At 40.6% G+C, this 23,489-nt stretch overlaps 1 protein-coding gene across 6 annotated transcripts in view; it reads right to left on the bottom strand.

Annotated features, from left to right (window-relative positions):
* SHC4 (SHC adaptor protein 4) overlaps positions 1 to 23,489 on the bottom strand; it is a 164,988-nt gene that overhangs the window by 59,802 nt on the left and 81,697 nt on the right. For all 6 annotated transcript variants that reach the window (XM_049706061.1, XM_049706059.1, XM_033408412.2 and 3 more), the window contains 2 exons: positions 4,458 to 4,521; positions 1,560 to 1,679 (listed from right to left, as the gene is read on the bottom strand). In XM_049706061.1, the coding sequence (XP_049562018.1) occupies positions 1,560 to 1,679; positions 4,458 to 4,521 (184 nt within the window). The remainder of the gene's footprint in view (positions 1 to 1,559; positions 1,680 to 4,457; positions 4,522 to 23,489) is intronic.

Genomic DNA, 23,489 nt, shown 5'->3' with positions numbered 1-23,489 from the left:
CCGTGAGCCAGAACTATGAGCCCATGTTGCTAGAGCCTGTGCTCCGCAACAAGAGAAGCCACCACAATGAGAAGCCCACACACCGCAAGGAAGAGTAGTCCCGCTCGCCGCAACTAGAGAAAGCCTGCGTGCAGCAACGAAGACCCAACACAGCCAAAAATAAATGAATAAATAAATAAATAAATAAATTATATAGCACTCTTCTCAATATTCTGTATATGACCTATATGGGAATAGAATCTAAAAAAGAGTGGCTATATGTATATGCATAACTGATTCACTTTGCTATACAGCAGAAAGTAACACAACATTGTAAATCAACTATACTCCAAGAAAAATTTAAAAAAAAAACTGCAAGTGAATTTTTTGGTAAAAACTGGAAATCAAAATGTTTATAACTGTACTTATATGTTACTGACAATTTTATAATTTTACATATGACAATATGCTTTCCCTGCTAAGTACTGAGTATATGAAGAGGCCTCAAGGAAAAATGCACCATGCAACGGGCACTGTGCTGAGTGATTTACATCCAGTGATTTACGTGATCTTACTTAATCCTCTAAATAACCCAATAAGACACATACTGTTGCTAAGACCATCTTCTCAGAAACTCTATGTTTAAGACTATAATCCTCATTTCACTGATGATGAAAATTGAGTGGTAGGGTAACTTGCTTCTTAGTGGCAAAGCTAGGCTTTCAATCTACATGTGACCTCAAAGCCTCTTACTGTTTTATCACTGACAAGTACACGTTAAACCTTGCGTGAGTCCCTGATCAATAGCACTCCACACAGTAAAAACTTAAATACTAAGAACCTCAAATCACTACATATTAGACAGAGAAAAATTAGACTCTAACATACATAAATAACCTGATATAAGGAATTTAGTTTAAAAAATAAGTCAAAAAAGAGTGTCCTAGTTTAAAGTACATATTTAGCGCAATGCCTGTATATCTTTTATATTTGCTTCAACAATGCTGTTCTTTGAGAAATAGTGTTTACAGTGAGAACTCAGGCACACCATAGAATCATAAATCATCAAAGATGAAAAAGTTGTTTATACAATAACATTTGAGAAGGCTTTTCAATCTTAAGGGTTGGAAGAAAATGTTTTCTGCTTAAATTTCGGTTAGCTGGAACATTGACCCTAACATCACCCTTCCCCTCTGTCTTTCATGTGCATCCCCAGTCCAACATGCAGTCTGTTAGTTCTGATGATGGAATTTCTTTCCCTTTGCAGAGGGGTAGCGGAGAGTAATAAATGACTGACTCAAGTATATTCCAAATGGTACTTAATATGTTCTTTGCACCTTAGTTTTTATTACAAAGCCGATAGGTAGGGGCAAGTATGTAGGCAGTTAAATGCCCCAGCGATGGGTTAGTAATACTCTTGTCCTAATTATTGCTACACATAAATCCTTGGCAGATTTTTTCCCCTCATGTCTTATTAAGTTTTAGGCACACTGTCTGAAACTTTATTCTCTTCATTATGCCCAGACTGTTCTAGAAAAATAGATGATATGTTGAACTATAAGTGACATTCATGATCTTACCTGTTGGTTGTCAAGATTCATCAATGTGAGGCTGCATGTTGAGATGGTCAGTTTTATATTCATTCCCGAAAACTGAAGATTACTTTTGCCAAGAACTGTTGATAGGAACTTAGCTGGAGGCTTTAAAAATAACATAACAACACTCTGTAAGTTATGGACTTTGTTACAGAATGAATATTTATGTTTTTTAAATGTTAAAAATGAAACCAAAAGTTGGTTCTTCAAAAAGATCAACAAAATTGACAAACCTTTAGCTAGATAAACTAAGAAAAAAAGAGAGAAGACTCAAATTAGTAAGATGAGAAATGAGAGTGGGGTCATTACTACCAATTCAACAGAAGTAAAAGGATTATGAGAATACTATGAACAGTTGTATGTCAACACACTGGATTACCTAGATGAAATAGACAAATTCCTAGAAACATAAAAGCTACCAAGACTAAATCATGAAGAAATAGAAAATCTGTGTAGACCTATAACTAGTCAGAAGGAAGGAAGGGAGGGAGGGAGGGAGGTAGGAAGGAAGGAAGGGAAAATAACAAGTGTTAGCAAGGATGTGGAGAAACTGAAACCCTTGTACACTATTTGTAGGAATGTACAATGGTACAACAGCTATGGAAAACAGTACAGCAGCTCCTCAAAAAATTAAAACTAGAATTACCATAAGATCCAGCAATTTCTACTTTTTGTTATATACCCAAAAGGACTGAAAGCAAGGACTTGAAGAGATATTTGTACATCCATGTTCATAGCAGCATTATTTACAATAGTTAAAACATGGAAGTAACCCAAGTGTCCATCAACAGATAAATGGAAAGCAAAATGTGATATATACATACAATGACATATTTATTCAGTCTTAGTAAGGAAGGAAATTTTGACATGTGCTACAGCATGGATGAACCTTGAGGACATTATGTGAAGTAATGTGAAATAAGCCAGTCATAATAAGACACATACTGTATGATTCCACTTATATGAGATACTTAGAGTAGTCAAAATCATAGAGACAGAAAGTGGAGTGGTGGTTGTCAGGGGCTGGAGACGGGGGGGGGATGGGGAGTTGTTTTTTAATGAGTATAAACTTTCTGTTTTACAAGATAAAAAAAAGAGTTACGGGACTATTCCTAATAAATTGTTTAACTAGATTGTGTAAAATAACTTCATTGCTTAATATGAAATTTCAAAGTTAATGCTTGGGGGAAATGGGCTTTATAGAAGCAAACAATTCTAAGTATATTCTGTTCTTCGAGTAAATGACTTTATTTCTTAAAAAAAAAAAGAGTTATGGGGATAGATGGGGGCGACGATTGAACAACAGTATGAATGTACTTAATATCCCTGAACTATACCCTTAGAAATGGTTCCAATGGTAGATTTTATGTTATGTGTATTTTATCACAATTTTTCAAATTGGGAGGAAAAAGAATATAAAAAATATAAAGTGCGTGGAAGAGTCCCTGGCATGTATTAAGTACTCAGTAAAAAAGCTAGCTATCAAAGGGAATTAGCTCAAAAATTTCTTTTTTTTTTTTTTTCACTTCTTTACATGTGTACTTTCTGGAAAGATGACAGCCTGGTTTGCTTTTGTTTTATTTTGTTTTGGAGTGTGGACTCCCACTACTCCTGAAATGAGAAAGTCTTAAGTGAATAAGCCTGTTTGTTGGGATCTTCCAGTCGGAACCTCCTATTCACAGAGGTTATGAGAGGCAGGAGGAGGCTAGAGGCTACAGACAGACCATCGGTTCTGTCAGAGAAACTAGTAATGGGAGTTCTAGCAGAATTCAAGAGCCATTCTTCAGAGTTTCCCAGATCATGTGGCTCCTCTGAGTCACTCTGGGTGACAGTGGGTTCAGTCCTATGCAAAATAATGAGTAACGACAAAAAATTAGGCAGGGTGGTATGGACATAGAGCAGTAAAGCCAGGACTCTGAAGACCTGGCGTCTACAGCTGGTGCTGACCTTGATCTTCCTAGTGACTCAAGGCAAGTCTCTTCTCTGAGCCACGGTTTAGCAGCTGGCAAAGTGAGAGGGTTCAACTGCGAGATCTCTAAAAATTCCTCCCCTCTTAAACAGTCTATACTTCTATAATTTATATAGTTATCTTAAGCGCCATTGCACCTCCCCTTTGGACTTTTCAAAGCAACTAAGTATTCTAGGGATAATACTAACTGGCATTAGCGTTGACAGCCTAATGTAAGCAAGACACTTAACACATCACTTCATTTAATTCTTACATAATTCTATAAACTAAGGGCTATTTTCTCCTACTTTACAAATGAGGAAACCAAGGATTCGAAAGGTGAAATGACTTGATCAAGATCACACAGTTAGTAGGTGGCAGAGACAGGATTTAAGTGCAAGTCTAACATCAAATCTCATGATTTCTTTCAACATGAAAAGCTCCTTCTACCCATTTATTACCCTTACCTCTACCAGCACTCTTGTTTCCATCTGAAAATAGGCCATGGAGTCCTAAAAGTCTAAAATGTTAAAATGCAGAATACATACATTATAAAATATTGAAATTGGAAGGTACCAAAATTGGTCATCTGGTTCAACAGCTTAACTTTACAGGAACAAGAATGGAGTTTTGGAGAGATGAGATACCATGCTCAAAGGTAAGTAAATACCTAGCTCTGCAACCAGATTTTCTGACTTGAAAAGACCCAGGTGCTTTCTCTACTCTGACCCTCAGGCATCACCATTTCAGACAGTGTCTGGCAAGTCAGAAAAATTTGAGGGACAAGAACAACTTTGAGTGCATCTCAGATAGCATGTCAAATAATCAAGGCCATTCTAGACCTTGAGTCATGTGGTGGAATGAACTAACAACTATTTTGATACTATCTTTCCCATAGTTAGGGAAACTAAAAAAAAAAAAAAAACAGTATTTACCTTTCGCTTTTTAATGGCTCCATTTGCCCCGGGGACAGCTTCACACAGGCGACTTATTGCTTCCCTACAGAACAGAAACCATATAAAGACTCAGCATACTATCAAGCACACAGTAAATGTTCAATAAACATTAGCAAGTATTATGACCAAAATGTACACTCACATAATGGTGAGCCTGACATAAATGACCTTCCCCACTCCCACTGGAGAAAACACTGAGCTTAGTCTCTCTGCAGCTCAAACCCAAGAAAATCCAGCAACACCTTAATATTGAAAAATTGCTTTACAGTAAGGAGTCCTACTATTCACCTTCTTCGTCTTTTTTCCTTGGCTTTTAAGGATTGGTTTTCAGTGCTATTGATTTCTAACCAAAAAGGACTGATGGAACTTTACTGTCTGGGAATACTTCACAGTTTTACCTTTAGCAAAATCCTCTATGGTGTGATGAATAAAAAAGCTTCATAGTATCTCAGCACCAAAGATAATTAAATACAAAAGAATCCAACACTAGAGGAAGTTTAAAAGGATTGAGAGAGAATTGAACTTCAAGGTGGTCTCAAATGGAGCCTTATTGACTAAGTTACTGCTCCAAGCCATTGAGCTTTCATGTAATTTCACAGAAGAAAAGAAAATCAATAACAGATTTCCTCCTTTGCTTCTTTTTCTGCCCTTACTATATATTGCACTTCCTGAGAGAAGAGCACCGCTAAAAGAAGTAGTTGTTCCTTAATGGAAGTGGTGAACGAACTGGCGCCCTCCTCTCCAGAAATGCAGTTATAACTAAGAGCTTTTGTCTCTGGGACTCAGCATTCAGAACCACCCAAGCTTTCACGTGGCGTAATCTGAACCTTCGCTTCATGGCTTTCAACACACATATCAAACTTTTCACAAAGCAAATGGAAATCTCTAAACTCCTTCCGGATCCACTGGACATCATCGTTTAAATTAGTACACTGTATTCACACACACACACACACACACACACACACACACTATACAGTTTTTATATATATTAGATTTCATAAAAATATTTTCTATGAGATGTTTTTGATTCCCAAAGGAAGGGGATGCAGAGAGAGGAATGCAGACCCATTAAAAATATATATACGTTATAGATAGATATAAAGATATATAAATAAATATAGATACATAGGTAGATCTATATACATAGTAGTGCAGAGCTATGTTCTCAACATAATTACCCGCAACCAATGGATAGAAAGGCTTTTTGCCTTAGCATATCTTCTCAGAATTTTATGTTTATTCCTCCTCTAGGATTCCAAACTTGTTCTGTGGAGTCAAGCAGGACAACTCAGAGAGTTGGTCTTTTTGGTTTGGTTGGTTGATTGATGTTTTGAGTCATCTTAATGATTAGTCAATAATTGCTGACACATCTAATTAATCTGAATTGGTCTCTGGTGTTGCCAAAATAACTAGTCCAGGCACCCAAATATGTTGTTGGTATTTAACAAAGAAAGATTATGGGAAAGGTGTTCTTAGATCCTTTACTCCATGAGAGCCAACAGGGGTGCTTTGGTCTAAAAAGCTCCCTGTAAATGGTTTGAAATAAAAGTAGAAACAAAGGCGGGCACTGATGCTGCCAAGTATAATAATAGTTATTATTAGAAGTTGTTACGTTTATATAGCATCTATAGTTTTATAAATTGCTTTTCCAGGCATTGTTTTCTTGATTCTCGTTCCAACTGTCAATATCTTCTAACAAAAAGTAAAGTTATGAATTTGAAATAAAGGGAATGCTTTATAGGATGAGCACCCCTCAAGGAGGGTTTGGAAGGCTGAACCTTCCTGGCAGAGTGGAGTTGGGAAATTCCAGACAGAGGGAAGAGCATGTGTAAAGACACTAAAACATAAATTATCACAACATGTGAGGAACTACAGTACTTTGACATTGATATTGCAGGAGCATAAATTGTGGTAGAACAAGAGTGAGTAAGAGCTAAGAGATGGGATTAGAGTCTGAAAACTTTTTCTATAAAGAGCCAGATAGTAAATATTTTAGACTTTGCTCTGTTGCAACTACTGAACTCTGCCACTGTAGCTCAACCACAGCAGTAGACAACATGTAAACAGATGAGCACAGCTGTGTTCCAGTAACTTTATTTCTAAAAGCAGGCAACTGGCCATATTTAGCCCAAGGGCTGTCATTTGCCAATTCCTGGATTAGGTAATTCATACAAACGGAGTTAGAAATAGTTCAGTTTTAAGAAACAAGAAAATGTTGACATTCATTATACTTTTAGAATTAAAAATTAAAGCAACTATAAGATACTTGCTCCACTCTTATTACATTCACAGAAAAGAAAATTACAAAGCCAGTATTGGGGGAAATGGGAATAATTCCACTTCGGGTATATTTATCCATTGCTGGTGGCCTTGATTAGTATTAATACAATCTTTCTAGAGATAAAGTTCATAAAAGATGACAAATGTCATAATATTTATCAGAGCTTTTGACAAGGGAGGAGGAATTTGTATTGAAATAGCATTGAGTAGTTATGTAAAAGAAACATTTATTTTAGAGGAAAAATCCAACCCCAAAGCTTGTGATATAGATATAAAACAAATCAATATAAATATTGCCACTTGAAATGTTAAGTATGAGAACTACAGAAATATGGGGGGAATCTATACAAATTAGTGGGGAAAAGTAGAACTTGGAATGGCATAGACACACTGGTAGCAGCTATATAAAATTAATTCTGTATAAATAGTGACATAGAAAGAGCATATAAACAGTGACTTGGTTTAGGTGTCTTCTGTGTGTGATTTGCTGTTTCCTGTTTTTGATTCTATTGATGTTTAGATGTAAACAGTGTGATGTTTTCCTTCATTGTACAGTTGATTGCATAAAAAATCTTTTAAAATATTCAAAAGAATGCAAAGTTAGTTCCTCAGCAGGAGTTTTGCTCATGTACTGTGGAGATGTGAGGGCACGTCAAGGATGTCCCGATGGAGTGACAGAGCCTGCCTCTCTTTTGCCAACAATTGCAGAGATGGGACAATGCTCACGTTACAGATAATAACAGATCTTTATTTCTCCCTCTGCTCCCATCCCCGCTTAGCCTTTAACGCCTCCATCTTTATAGCCACTAAGTCCAGATTTATCTTTTCAGTTTGCTTGGTAGACTTGCTGGTTTCCACTCCACAAAGTTTCACAAACAAAAAAACCCTTGACCAGATTTAGCAATGCTTTCACATTAGAAATCCCTACCTTTAGATTTGTAGCAGAGAGCCTGGGTTTTAATGAAGAAGCTGCTCCTATGTATATGGTCAGGCTCAGCACTCATCACCTTATGTACGTCTTCTCAGTCTTAATAATGTCATTTCACGGTAGGTATTTTATCCCCATTTTACAAATGAAGAAACTAAAGTTCAAAGAACTTTAATAACTGCCTCCAAATAACGCAGCGGATAGTGGGAGAGACAGAATGCAAATCCAAGTCTGACTTCAAAATCCACACTCACCCAGGGAGGGACCATAATGCCAAGTGCATGAAAAGGAGGGAGTCCCAGACTTTGGGAACTAGGGAGGAGAAACACATTGGTCCTTCCCTTGCTCACTCCCCAGCACAGAAGGAGGCTCCTTTTTGGCCAATCCTTCTGCATTGTGGCTGGAGTAACCTGCCAAGGGAAGAAGGCAAAGTGGTAGGGGTCAGCTCTGGAGAAGGCCCATGAGGATGCCCCAGCCCTTTGCTTTCTATACAGCGGCTGTTATCTCCTCAGGGACGAGAAGAACTTCCAGAGCCCGGCCACATGCCCTCAGCGGAAGAACACACATGTGTGCAAGGCACACTCACTCAGAACTTTAAAGTAAGTTGAGGCACCAGAAGCTTCACAGCTTCAGAAAGTCTCTTAATATACAACTCAAAAGAAACAAGGGGAAACTTGTGCTTATGAACTTGCTTTTAAAAAGTAGTTATACTGTACACCCACGTTCACAGCAGCATTATTCGTAATAGCTAGGGACTTCCCTGGTGGTCCAGTGGTAAAGAATATGCCTTCCAATGCAGGAGACACAGGTTCGATCCCTGGTCAAGATCCCACATGCCGCGGGGCAACTAAGCCCGAGCACGGCAACTATCGAGCTCACATGCCTCAATGAGACAGCCCACGTGCAGCAAACTACAGAGCCCACATGCTCTGGACCCCACATGCCATAACTACTGAGCTCACACACCCTGGAGCCCGCACACCACAGCTAGGGAGAGAAAACCCGCACACCACAACTAGAGAGAAGCCCAAGCACCGCAACTAGAGAGAAACCCGAGCCCCACGACAAAGAGATCACGTGCCATAATGAAAAGGTTCTGCATGCCTCAACAAAAGATCCTGTGTGCTGCAACTAAGATCTGACGCAGCCAAAAAAAACTAAGAAAAATAAATAAATAAAATATTCACAACAGCCAAAGCATGGAAGGAACCCATGTGTCCTCAATGGGTGAATGGATAAGCAAACTGTGGTATATACATACAATGGAATATTATTCAGCCTTAAAAAGGAAGGAAATTCTGCAATGTGCTACAACATAATGAATCTTGAGGACATTATGCAAAGTGAAATAAACCAGTCACAAAAAGACAGATACTGCATGATTCCACTTACATAAGGTACTTAGAGTAGGTCAAAGATCATAGAAAGTAGAATGATGGTTGCCAGGGTCTGGGGGAGAATGGGGAGTTACTGTTTAATAGGTACAGAGTTTCAGTTTCACAAGATGAAAAGAATTATGGGGCTGGACAGTGGTGATGGTTGCACAGCAATGTGAACGTATTTAATGCCCCTGAACGATATAGTGGGCTGGCCAAAAAGTGCGTTCAGGTTTTTGTAAGATGTTATGGAAAAACCCGAACGCACTTTTTGGCCAACCCGATACTTTAAAGTGGTAATTAAGACGGTAAATTTTATTTTATGTGTCTTTTGCCATAACAGAGGAAACGAGCTACCAAAAATAAAGTAGTTATTACTTTTTTTTACTTGAGACTCTAAGGAGAATCATAGGTCTCTCTTCAATAAAAGGCCTATTTGTACCAATGTTTCTATTCAATTTTAGAGGGCCCATCCCACCCCTACCCACCGGCCCTCGGCACCATCCCTGGAAAACCATCTGTGGGCCTCTTGGGAATCCACACATCCCAGGGTAAGAACCACCGCTTTAAAATAACCTCTCAAAACTCTCCTTTCTTTGCTGTTATCAGCGTTAGCAAATCTGAAACCCTAGTCAGGGAAGACACATACGTGCTTGCGATTCGTTGCCTTTCTTCACAAAGATCTTTTCTTCCCCTCAGACTCCGACCAAGAGATTAACTGTAACATTTTCAAGAACAAATAGTACTTTCAGTGCTTTCCTGGAGTTCCAGACACACCCTCCGACCTAAAGCACTGACTTTACAAATACTGAGAAAAAAGAAAACAGAGATCCTGAATCAGGGATTCCTCACAGGACGGGGGTGCCCCCCACCATCCCAGCTGCTCAAGCAGCCTGCATTTCTGCAGAGCGTCTTGGAAGCTGACGACCATGGGACATTCTCCAGCGAGCAAACATTCAGCAATCGTCCTCTCTTAGAGGAGCAAGACTTTTCAGAGTTTAAACGGCTAAAGATTTCCATCCTGGGAGCCTGTACCAGAAAGAGAGAGAGAGAGAGAGAGAGAGAGACCCACGGCACCAACAGTGGTCACTTTGTTTATTGTTTTGCCACATGAGAGGGAAGGGGAGAAGCGGGCTGATGTAAGAGAATGAGAATGCAGTTGAAGATTTGCTTTTAAGCATATAAAACCCTGCCTACGCCATAAGACCAAAAAAAGATATTTTTGTCTGTTTTAACAGAGTCCAAACTAATCACCCAAACAAAGGCACCTTTCTTCATCAACCCCTGGCCACTACAGTACTTAAGAAGTTATAATTTTTCTGTGTCTTTAACTCTTAAACAGTTAAGCTCCTCTGGGAGCAATATTGCCCAATCTTTGTTTTTTAAAATTTGGAAGGCAATATCCTAATCCAAGACAAAGGGGAGCATTTAAGGGAGGATGGGGGCCTGTGGGACAGAATGTTTCCAATGAATGTCAAAATACAGTTCTTCAGGAAATAGGAAAGCCAGAAACTGTCACATGAGACCAGGCAAATGGCCCAGCAGAGCAGTTAAAAGCAACTATCCCCATCTCCCAACACACACACACACACACACACACACGCACACACACGCACACACACGCGCGCACACACACACACACACACACACACACAAACACGAGTGGTTCTGTTTTGTCCAAGAAAACAGAAATGAGAATACATTTTAATCCCAGCAAGAGCCTTTCCAAACTAAAACTCAAAAAACACGTAGGCAGAACAAAGGCACAGGGATTTTCCCTTACTTTTCGTCTCCAACATGAACCCTTAAAGAAATCAGTTAACAATGTCGCAGGGACAAGTTGTCACCTGAATGTCTCAAACTGCTTTCCTATTGATGAATGAGAGGACTCGTAAGTAATTCAGACTCCACATCAGTGTGGTATTACGGTGTTCCAATTGTTCTAGGGAAACTAGTACCTGCTTTTTTGAAATCTTTGCCTTCAGAACATCAAGCCTCAGTGATCTATGTGTTCAATTTTGTTCAGCCTGGTGAAATTAAAGACATCCAAGAATGTGTGCAAGCCCCAGACAGGACACTTTAGAACAAGAGCCTGCCTCCATGGCGATAAGCACACAATGAGTGCAGTCAATGCCCCTAGACCAGCGGAAAATGGAAAACTTCAAACTCCCTTTGTGCTATTATCAAGGGGCATCGCCCATGCACTCTGGGAGGGTCGACACAGCCCGTAAAATATATCCTTTCATTTTAGAAATAGGCACTTCAGGTCCCAGATGGTCAAATCAAACCTTTCAGGACTGCCCACAGCGTTTACTCTCACATGGACTTATCTCACCACTCCGTTCAACCTGGATTCTATTTAAAATCTGATTATAAAGTACATTTGCAATTCTACCCAACACAAGCCACCATAGAACACAGGTTGTTCTGTCTACTCTGTGATTCTGCCCTTTGGCTCTGATGCACAGGTTGACCCATCAACTGCACTTTAATGAAGTGAAAGACCATCCCGTCCCCAGGATCGCACCTCCCCTGCAAGTATCTCCCCAGTAAACAGAAATGAAGTGCTGATTTCCTCCTATCCCCACAATGGTTTCCTGTAATAGAATCACATATTTCAAAATGCAAACACACCCCCATACTGATGGCTTATACACCCTCAAATATGAAGTGACAACAGGAATGGGGTTGATTTCACACAAAACACACTGGAATTGGTAAATCCAAAAGACTGTTCTCCTTTACTTTGGAATAAACTAACACACCTCTGTTTTAGACAAAATACACTAAAATATTATGAAGGCATGTCTTTTGGGGTTAAAGAGTGTACTGATCATACAGTATGGTCACTTAAGAACCAAAATTCATTTTTTAAAAAACCAAAACAGATCCAACATAATCACCCACTTTATTCGTCGCATTTCACTCCAAATGATGTTTATCTACTTCCAAAAATTAGGCCTATCTTCAAAAAAGGAAGATTTGGTGCCATTTAAGATACTTAAAACAGTTTACCAGAGGTATCTATAGTGTTGAGCAAGACAGTAATGGGTAGAACGAGTGTATGACTTCCACCACTGTTTAAAACAAAAATAACTCCTTTTTTTTTTTTTTTTTTTTTTTGCGGTACGCGGGCCTCTCACTGTTGTGGCCTCTCCCATTGCGGAGCACAGGCTCCGGACACGCAGGCTCAGCGGCCATGGCTCACGGGCCCAGCCGCTCCGCGGCACGTGGGATCTTCCCGGACCAGGGCACGAACCTGTGTCCCCTGCATCGGCAGGCGGACTCTCAACCACTGCGCCACCAGGGAAGCCCCATAACTCCTTCTTTTATGGGCCATTTGGTGTATATACTATAGATTTTATCTGGTAAGTCCATTTTTTTAAAATGTGTGTGTGTGCCTCTGGAAGGAATTAGTAACTGGCTTAGCCAATTGAATCCACTGGTCGGACAACTTTGGCATGCACATCTGCTAAGAATTCACTGAGATAACCATTTAGGTACATGGCGATCAAACTTCAAAGTTCTTAAGAATTAACTGGGATGCTGGTTCAAAATGCAGATTCCTGGGACTGTTCTTGAGATTTTGATTCTATAAGTCTGCAGTTTAACAGCCTCCCAGGTGATTCTGAAGCCGATCAGTTCAAGGACCACACAGCGGATTAGAACTTCTACTTGAACTCACTGTACAGTATGACTGGTTCTGTGCTCTACAGCTTCAAGCAGATGGTCGTATTAGTGGATGCTAAGGAATTAGGTCCCCTGCTCCTAGCAGCTACGGTTGGGAAGGCTACACTACCTGCACATTTGATGATGTTCCATTCGGCGAGAAATTTGTATTCAACTTGGTCAATATGCTGGGAAAGATATTTGGTATAATCCTCTCCTGTCCACTCTGTCCCCTTTATCCTGGCTATCTCCTCACGGGAAGGGCTTTCACCAGAGGGCATCTGGAGGTCCTGAACATCTTTGCTCACATGACCCCCTGCACACATGGGTGGTGATAAGTGACCTGCATTCTCTCCCATTTGGCCGCCTGTATGCTGGGAAGCCTAGTCCATCTGCCCCTCGAAATGTATTCATGCTCTAGGCAGTGGTTCTCAACCTGGGCTGCACATTGGGGAAACACAGGGGAGCTTTAACAAATCCTGATGACTGGGTCTCATCTCCAGACATTCTGATTTAATGGGTGAGGGTGGGACTACTGGGAGTTTTAAAAGCTCCCTCAAGTGCTTCCAACAGAGCTAAGTCAGGTTGAGAATCTCTTCATAGCGGTAGTCAGCATGCCTTTTTATACAGGACCAGAGAGTGAAAATGTCAGGCTTTGAGAGCCATACAGACTGTCGCAAAAACTCAACTCTGCAGTTGTAGCTTGAACGGCAGCCACAGACAATACATAAACGAATGGGCATGCTTGTGTGCCAGAAACACTTATGGACACAAATGTGAATTCCATGTAATTTCCACACGTCACAAAATATTCTTCTTTGATATTTTCCCCCCAAACATTAAAAAAAGTCAAAAACCATCCTTGGCTCAAAAGGTGGCAGAATCAAAATCAGGTAGCAGGTGGTTTGCTCACCCTTCCTCTGGAGCAAACCAGAAAGGAATGTAAGAGGCCTTGGGGTCACAGTCAGCCATTAGCTCGTACATGGAAGAAAAAACATTAGAACACAACCTTTCAATCGTCACAGACAAAGATTATTTATACGTATTTTTGGACTTGGTCTTGCTAAGTATCTTGGTACAGGAAGCTGGGTTTTATGAGAGATGGGTCTTCTACTGTATAAATATAAGGCTTATGGAACTTCTTCTACATACTGTTAATTATCATCTTCCATTCTTTGTTTCTCCTACCAGCATTCAGTGAAGGGAGAGGGGAACTGCCATTCTTCTTCTTTTTTTTTTTATATCAACTAAGCTTCATTAAGTGACATGATATCATGTACATGATACAGTACAAAGTGCTTGCAGGAATACAGAAATAAAAGTGTAAAATTACTATAAATAGTTGTTAAAAGGGAAAAAAGTGGAGCACTTTAATTTATCTATAACTCTTCTATGATAATAGAATGAAGAAAGGCTCATTGAGTGGGCTCTGCAATCAGACAGCCAGAATTCAAAATCTAGCAGTCTCCTATAAGCTGTATCATGTTGAGCAAGTTTTTTGGGGTTTTTTGTTTTTGTTTTTTTTGCGGTATGCGGGCCTCCCACTGTTGTGGCCTCTCCCGTTGCGGAGCACAGGCTCCGGACGCGCAGGCTCAGCGGCCACGGCTCACGGGCCTAGCCACTCCGCGGCATGTGGGATCTTCCCGGACCGGGGCACGAACCCGCGTCCCCTGCATCGGCAGGCGGACTCTCAACCACTGCGCCACCAGGGGAGCCCCTGAGCAAGTTTTTAAAGCTTTCTATGTCTCAGATTCTTAAATTTATAAAGTGGGAATAATAACAGTGCTTTGCACAATGCTTCAGTAAATGTTAGCCATTATTATTGCTTTATCCTTAAAATGTCTGTCTGCTTTGAGAACTGGGTCTCACCTGCTTTTTACAATACCTAGTACCCAGCAGCGTACTCCATGGTTATAACTGGAATGTTATAAATAATATGTTGTAGAAGAGGTCCAGTTATGTCTATTATGCAAGTAGCAATGGATAGCTCACATTTCTATAAAGGCAGAATGCTTATCTGATTTTCTTTAGATACCCCATGGCACCTGCCTTGGATATACTGAATGTTCAATATGTAAATGTTTAGACAGCTCTATGGCACTGAAACAAAGTACGATCCTTGTCCCCCTGCATAACCCAGATCCCCCTTCAGAACAAAGGTAGTCATTGCCCCTGTTGCTGGAGTGTTCACTGCTAATGGCTCACAGCTGAGTTCCTTCCCCAGAACTTGTCCTCTCCTTGAGGCAGTTACCTAGCCCACAGATATGTCCCTCCCCGGAGGCAGTAGGCACCAATGACAAGTCAATACGGGGTTTGAAGGCCCGATCTCTTTACCCACGAGATCTGCTGAAGCCTTTGTTGAGACAGCATCACTATTCAAGCCTCCCCCGCTGCCCCACCAGGTCTAGTCCTGTATCCCTCACTCCCTCAAGTGTTGATTTTGAGACTCTTCCCAGCAAACCTTTTGCATTTGACTCTCCATCTCAGAGTCTGTTTCTAGATCCAGCCTAAGTCCTGCTCATGAGCTGCTGCCAGAATTATGCTACTTTACTTTGTCATACACACTTAACTAGAGGATGCCTTTCCTTTTTAAGAATCTGCGTTGTCACAGCTGACAGTGAAAAAAAAAAATCAGAGAAAATCCTCGTAAGTGGCTCAGATGATGCAGATCAAAAAGACCCACCCTCGGACTTCCCTGGTGGCGCAGTGGTTGAGAGTCCGCCTGCCGATGCAGGGGACACGGGTTCGTGCCCCGGTCCGGGAAGATCCCACATGCCGCGGAGTGGCTGGGCCCATGAGCCATGGCCGCTGAGCCTGTGAGTCCGGAGCCTGTGCTCCGCAACGGGAGAGGCCACAACAGTGAGAGGCCTGCCTACCGCAAAAAAAAAAAAAAGATCCACCCTCTTATTAATCGAACATACGTGAAAATGCACATTTTCCTAGAGTAGGTGCAGCTCTCACAAGCTCCAACTCATGTTTAAGAAAAGGGGTCAGAGCTGCATTTATTCCATTAGGCATTTCACAGTTTTCCTAAGGAGAATCCTGACAGGAAACAGAACAAATCTGCCTGGCAGGTGGAGAGACATGCCAACTGTCCTGTATTTCCTTTGGCCACAAAGCTCTCTTTTTATCAAAGAAAAGTCTTTCAGGCTGAGATTAGTTTTTAATGAATTTTGAGTGCTTCCCATTTAGTTCACTCTTCCTAAAAGGAACTGTAACATTGATTTTTCTGGAGATATGTATATATATACATATATCAGAATTAAAACTCGCTGCTCTGGTATTCCCTAGGCTTTGCCCTTTTCCTTTCTTAAAAGCAAAAATAACCTCCAGATGCTTTTGGGGATTTTCTGGGGATCCACCTTTTCAAAAATAAGGGATTTCCATATGATCCGTGGTCCAACTAAGAGAACTCATTTTGAAACCACTGATAGGGTTCCCTTACACCTGTGGTTCTCAAAGTGTGGTCCCCAGACCAGTGGCATAAGCGACACCAGGAACCTTGTCAGACATGCAAATTCTTGAATTCAAAACTCTGGGAGTGGGGCCCAACCCTCTGTGTTTTAACAAGCCCTCCAGGTGATTGATTCTCTCGTGTGCTGAAGTCTGAGAACCACTGTCTGACACAATTTTTTTTCCTTAGTAGAGATCAGAAAAGGATACTAAAAGTATCCTCACCTACATACTTTTGAGCATCTTTATGAAGGCCCTTCCAGAGAGAACTCACAAACGAGGGATCTGGTATCTTGAACCTAGGACAAATTCTAACCTGAGGTTTGGATGTTTCCTTATTCTGTCACTTCTGGCTTTCAGCATTGCCCTGAGTTTTGTTCCTTAGAATTCTCTCATTTTGACTGAGGCATAGTACACAAGAGTCAGGCAGACCTGATTACTGGTTCCACCACTTATTAACTTACTAGGGGAGTTCCATAATTTCTCTAAGTCTCAGTATTCTCATGCGCAAAATAGGATTACTAGTAATATCTTTTATAAATGTTAACTTTTATGATGCTGACTGTAGCTATTCATTAATAATAAACTGCTCTGTAGACTGCTTCCTAAAAGTTGAAAACCATGTTTGAATCCCTGAACCAGAAAGAGGTTGAAGTACAGCCAGTTCCCTGGGATCAAGAAATCCTTCTCTTCATCTGAATCAACTCCTTGGACCCCAAGGCTCTCTGAATTAAACTGAGTATCTTCAGCGAATTTATTTTCATTCCTTTGTTCAACAATGTATACGAATGGGGTCCATGTGCCAGACGCTCTACCATGGAGCCCGGGACCTGAGTCAATTGTCTAAGAGCTCCTCGTTCTGGAATTTGGTCTAGTTCAGGATGCCAGATTCCATGTTTGTAGAATGTCTAGGTCTTTTCTGCTTTTCTCTACTAGCAGTGACCTTCAAGACCTCCAGAATCATCTAAAGAAATGTGATCTAGGCCTGAAAAGCCCTGAAACCTCTCGGTTAACCAATAAATATTTATTGATCCAACTATGCCCCAGTCACCGTGGCTCTGCAACCTATCAGGCCCAAGGAATAGGCTTCCAGGGAGAACCTTAAGGCCCAAAGATGATGGATGATGAAGCCCTTGCGATTGACTGCCCCACTGAAAAAGGACCATAGGGACCCAAGGCCTTCTAGGCCAGACACACTCTGGGGCCCACTCTGGACTGTTTTCAGGAAGCGCCTGTACGACCACAGCATTGGTGTTTCCAGGAGCAATGGTTCAAAAGGCCTATTCTATTGCATTGTTAAATTATTCATAGCAGGAGCTGACCACTATGTCCATTAAAATCAAAATTAGAAACCCCGTTTCTTGGTCCTGGAGACATTTACACAGAGTCTAGTTGAAAATGCTTGGGGTGTTACAAACATTCAGTACTGACTTCTAAAGGAAACCGAAGAGGGCCACAAAAGGGAGATACCAGAAAGTATTCTCAACTGAACTCTGCATGGTAGAGAAGGTCTGGGGGGAAAAATTACTAAAGCTAAAAATGCTGGGGTCACCCCCAAATGCATACGCTTTAACATTCATGCATTTTAAGCTCTGAATTAATTAGCTTCTCCTCAAACTCTTGAGGCCACCCACTATAATCCATACTTAGACATGGACAGATAGCTAACTCTTCTCACTTAGGTCAGTGACTGTGTGTATATTGCCTGTTAGAGAGAGAGAGAGTGTACGTGTGTGTGTGTTCATAAAATAATGTCTGCACATCTGTAAGTTTCTATAGATTCATATGGATAAATTAGCAGGCCCTGATTTCAGCTGCAACATTTTTAGATACCATTTCATAAAGTGGATCACATTTGCCATGGAAAAAATACTGTAATTGGGAGTTTCATTCCTGACCAAGGATTTCTCGGCAAATCAAATATAGATGCTGTAAACAGCCTGTTGTAGAACAAAACCAATGACCATTTTATAATCCTCTATAAATATGTCAAAAACACTAAAACAATGCCCTACATCCTATAAAAAAAGGCATAAACATATACAATACCTATACATGTAGTTTCAAAGTTTCTTGAAATATCCAAACACCACTTAAACATACAGCTCAATTGAATTATGTTCAAAAATTAATGCACTAACTATAATAACATCAAACATTTGACTAACAATTTTGCAACCCTTAGATTTTAGTGAAGCATTTGGGGGATGATTTATACATTCCCAATCTTTTTTTTTTAAGGTGTTCGAAGAAATCGATCTATTGTGTTCTTTTCCCTCTGAGGTAGGAATCCATTTTTTACTGCATTTACTACTGCTGTTTTTACAAGCTGTTTTTTCCTCCTCCCAGCAAATGCCCTTCTCAATATATGAGTGTTACAGAACTATCATATTGCCCCAATGCAACTATGCCCTGGCCAAAGATGAGTGGCTCAGAATTAGGCCCCAATCACCATCCTACCTAGGAATTTGATATTTGGAAAGAATCCCCCTTTTGGCTTAAGTTAGGCAGAGTCATTTTCTGCTATTTAAAGCCAAAAGACTCTTAATAAATATACCTATGGCATGTAGATGCACTTACAATTATTTCTGCCACCTTAAAGCTCAGGTCAAAGCAAGTACTGGTGATGCTTAATGACCTAGAAAATGTGCATAATAAATGATAAAAACACATCACAAATTAATAAGCACCATATAATCTCACTTTAGTTTCCAAACATATGACTGGAAAAACCTTATACCAAACTATTACTCTTGATTACCTCCAGTGATTTGTCTTTTTTCTTTTCTTTTACCCTACTTCCCAATTCCCATAATAAGCCACATTTAATTTTTATAATCAGAAAGAAATAGTGAAAAAGTGTTAAGAATTAGATGTTCCACAGAGACCTGACATCAGCAATGGTAATGATCATAGCCGCGCTGTTCTCTCAGTTAGAAGTGATTTTTAAACACAACTCAGGGGAATTCTCTGGCGGTCCAGTGGTTAGGACTCTGTGCTTCCACTGCAGGGGGCCTGGGTTCAATCCCTGGTCAGGGAACTAAGATCCCGCAAGCCGAGAAGCACAGCCAAAAAAAAAAAAAAAAAAAAATGTGGATAAAGATGACTCAGGCTTGCCTTTACTGCCTGAATTGTCTCCCAGCATCTTAGTCTATTCACAGCTATAAGAGCAGTTACTTCGCTTCAAACCAAAGCAATGTCACTAGGAAACATTAAGTGCCATAGGGACAGGATTTGGTTTAAGAGTACCTGGGTTTGAGCCCAGCAAAAGAGCTGTGTGGTCTTGGGATAGTCACTTATCTTCTCTGAGCCTCAGCTTCCCCCTGCTCAAAATGGGGAATTACAGTGCCTTCTCTCAGGGTGATTGTGTGGTTCATAAGAAAACATGAATGTAAAAGCCCTGGGCAAGTGAAACAAATGTCAGCTGTTGTTAACTACTCTCGCCTCTTGTCCTGCAGCAGCCCTCTCCGCCAGTGTGGTTTCTGGTTGGGTTTCCCAGTCAAGAAGTTAGAAGAGGCCACTAGGCACTCCTTCCCTAATACTCTCAGCTGTGGCACCTGCTAGATAATAGGCCCTGATGCTTCAGTTATCCTTCTCTTACTGGCTTTGCACCTTTTCAGCAAAATAAACAGACAACATTGAATACTTCAAAAACATAACTCATCTAGTAACTGATACTTTTCAAAAATCGTGGTAAAACATACATACATAAAATTTACCATTTTAACCATTTTTATGTGTACAGTTCAGTGGCATTAAGTATTGATACATTCATATCGTTGTGCAATCAGTACCACCATCCATCTCCAGAACTTTTTCACCTTCCCAAACTGAAACTCTGTACCCATTAAGCACTAAGTCCCTCCCCTTATAACCCCTGGCAACCACCATTCTGCTCTCTATCTCTGGATCTGACTACTCTAGGCACTTCATATAAATGAAGTCATACAGTATTGGTCTTTTTGTGACTGACTTATTTTCTTAGCACAATGACCTCAAGGCCTGCAGTGTGCTGAATGTTTGTGTCTCCCCAAAATTTGTGTGTTGAAATCCTAACCCCCCAAAGGTGATGGTAGTAGTAAGTGGGGCTTTGGGGAGGTAATTAGGTCATGAGGATGGGGCCCTCATGAAGGAGATTAGTGCTCTTATAAAAGAGGTACCACAGAGCTATCTAGCCCCTTCTGCAATGTGAGGATACAATAAGTCTGTGATCCAGAAAAGGGCCCTCACCTGACCATGATGGCACCTTGATCTCAGATATCCCAACTCCAGAGCAGTAAGAAATAAATATCTGTTGTTTATTAGCTACCTAATCTATGGTATTTCGTTATAGCAGCCCAAATGCACTAAGACAAGGTTAATCCATGTTGTAGCATGTGTCAGAATTTCCTTTTTCTCAGCTTTACTGAGGTATAATTGACAAATAAAGTCATAATATATTTAAAGTGTACAACATGATAGTTTGATAGATGTGTTCATTGTGAAAGAATTCCCAAAATCAAGTTAACTAGCACATGCATCAGCTCACACATTTGCCTTTTTGTGTGTGTGTGAGAATACTTAAAATCTACTCTCTTAGCAAATTTCAATACAGTATTATCAACTATAGTCACTATGTTATACATTAGATCATCAAACCTTAATCATCTTATAACTGAAAGTTTGTTCCCTTTAACCAATATCTCTCCATTTCCCCACCTAACCAATATCTCTCCATTTCCCCACCTGTTCCCTTTAACCAATATCTCTCCATTTCCCCACCTGCAAATTTCAATACAGTATTATCAACTATAGTCACTATGTTATACATTAGATCATCAAACCTTAATCATCTTATAACTGAAAGTTTGTTCCCTTTAACCAATATCTCTCCATTTCCCCACCTGCCCTCCAGCCCTTGGCAACCACCATTCTACTCTCTGTTGCTATGAGCTGGACTTTTGCAAAAAAGATTCCACGTATTAGTGATATTATGTAGTATTTATTTTTCTCTGTCTGGCTTATTTCACTTAGCATAATGCCCTCAAGGTTCATCTGTGTTGTCACAACTGGCACGATTTCTTTCTTTTTTAAGGTTAATATTCCATTGTATGTATATACCATGTTTTATTTATCCATTCATCGATCAGTGGATACTTGGGTTGCTTCCACCTTTTGAGTTTGTGAATAATGCCGCTATGAACATGTGTGTACAAACATCTGTCTGAATACATGCTTTCAATTCTTTTAGATACATACACAGAAGTGGAATTGTTCAATCATATGGTAATACTATTGTTAATTTTTTAGGAACTGCCATATTGTTTTCCACAGCAACTGCACCATTTTACATCACCACCAGCAATGCACAAGAGTTCCAATTTCTCCACAACCTTGCCAACATTTATTTTCTAGTTTTTTGTTGTTTTTGGTTTCTTTTTTAATAATAGCCATTCTAATGAGTGTGAAGTACTATCTCGTGGTGGTTTTTATTTGCATTTCCCTAATGATTATTGGTGTTAAGCATCTTTTCATGTGCTTGTTGTCCATTTGTGTGTCTTCTTTGGAGAAATGTCTATTCAAGTCCTTTGCCCAGTTTTAATAGGGTTGTTTGGTTTCCTGTTGTTGAGTTGCAGGAGTTCTTTACATAATTTGAATATTAATTCCTTATCAGATATATGACTTAAAAAAATATTTTTTCCATTCTGTGGGTTGCCTTAGTAACTGCACTTCTTGGCCTCACCTGTGCTCATTCAAATAGTAACTGCACCTGCATGTGAGAGACATTGTGCTAATGACTCTAAGGAAAAGGTGCCCTTGACTTTCACACCCTCTCTATGTAGGTTTGACTCTGTCACGCTATCAGAATCCTTCCCAACTGCTTGGGAACTTCTTTTTTTAATAAATTTATTCATTTATTTATTTATTTTTGGCTGCATTGGGTCTTCATTGCTGCACATGGGCCTTCTCTAGTTGTGGCGTGTGGGAGCTACTCTTCGTTGCAGTGCACAGGCTTCTCATTGCGGTGGCCTCTCTTGTTCTGCAGCACAGGCTCTAGGTGCGCAGGCTCAGTAGTTGTGGTGCACGGGCTTAGCTGCTCCGCGGCATGTGGGATCTTCCCGGACCAGGGCTCAAACCCTTGTCCCCTGCACTGGCAGGCGGATTCTTAACCACTGCGCCACCAGGGAAGTCCCAGCTTGGGAATTTTTTTTTAATTACTGTATCTTTGAAGACTTCTAAAAGGAATTTAATTGGCTATTTCATCTCAGATACCTGAGAAGCGAGATCTCAGTCCTAACGAGGTCATGAGGAACCGGGAGTAGAGTAGCTTGAAGCTAGCAGAGGTGGTGACTGTCCACACATTCAGACACACGCCACACAAAACCTCCATGAGGGCTCCCTGACGTCCCCACGTGTGTGGGAGAAAGTACATCCACTCACACCGATGCCTGCCGAGGAGGATTTGACTGTTATGTGTTGTAACGGTTCTCACCAGCTGATAAAGGTCATAAGCCTTGGCCCTGGGACCCCAGACCCTTCTTGGGGTCTTTACATTCCTTCCTGACCAATCAAACTTGTTTTATCCAACCACATACATTCTGCCTCAGCAAGTGCTCGTTTTCAATTTTTAGCATGACCACTATGAACTAGAACTGTAACATTCTTGATTTTTTTTTTTTCCTTGCCACTCTTCTCAGTAAATATCTTCGCTGGGGGATGTTCCCTTGCCTGACAAGTTAATAAACTCGGCCCTTTATGCCCGCTGTCGTGTCTTTACTTTGCTTGCCATGTGAGCTGCAATCCCACACTTCACTGCATGGTCTCCTCACAGGTCAACACAGAACCCACACACCAGATGCCGGACAGTTACTCCAAGTTTTACACTGATACACTCATCCATGCATAGCTCCAATCAATCTCATTCATACATTCCTCAGGAAATTTACATAAATGCCAGCCTATTTTCAGACAAACTGATATCTTAACTTAGCCACCTAGCATGCAGATATTTGACCTCTACAGAACACTTAAAACTTTCCCTCCTGAGGTTCACATTTCTTATAAAGCTCATCCATGGGACTTTAGGTAAATGTTCAGCTGCATCTTGGATCTGTTTTGCATCTAATAGTTGCTAACACCAAAGACACACACACACACACACACACACACACACAGAAGTATGCATTTGCCTCTGAAGAGCTGCCTTTAATGTCCTGTTGAAGCCAAAGAATCAAAATTTCAAGACAGTGAATTAAATTTGCAGAATCAGGGCTCAGGAGCAGTAACATTCCAAACAGGAAACTACTCCAATTACAACATCCT

The sequence above is a fragment of the Orcinus orca genome, chromosome 2 (genome assembly GCF_937001465.1).
Source record: "Orcinus orca chromosome 2, mOrcOrc1.1, whole genome shotgun sequence".
Classification (NCBI taxonomy): domain Eukaryota; kingdom Metazoa; phylum Chordata; class Mammalia; order Artiodactyla; family Delphinidae; genus Orcinus; species Orcinus orca.
Note: the sequence above shows the minus strand (reverse complement) of the source record. Positions and strands in the feature narration are given on the sequence as shown.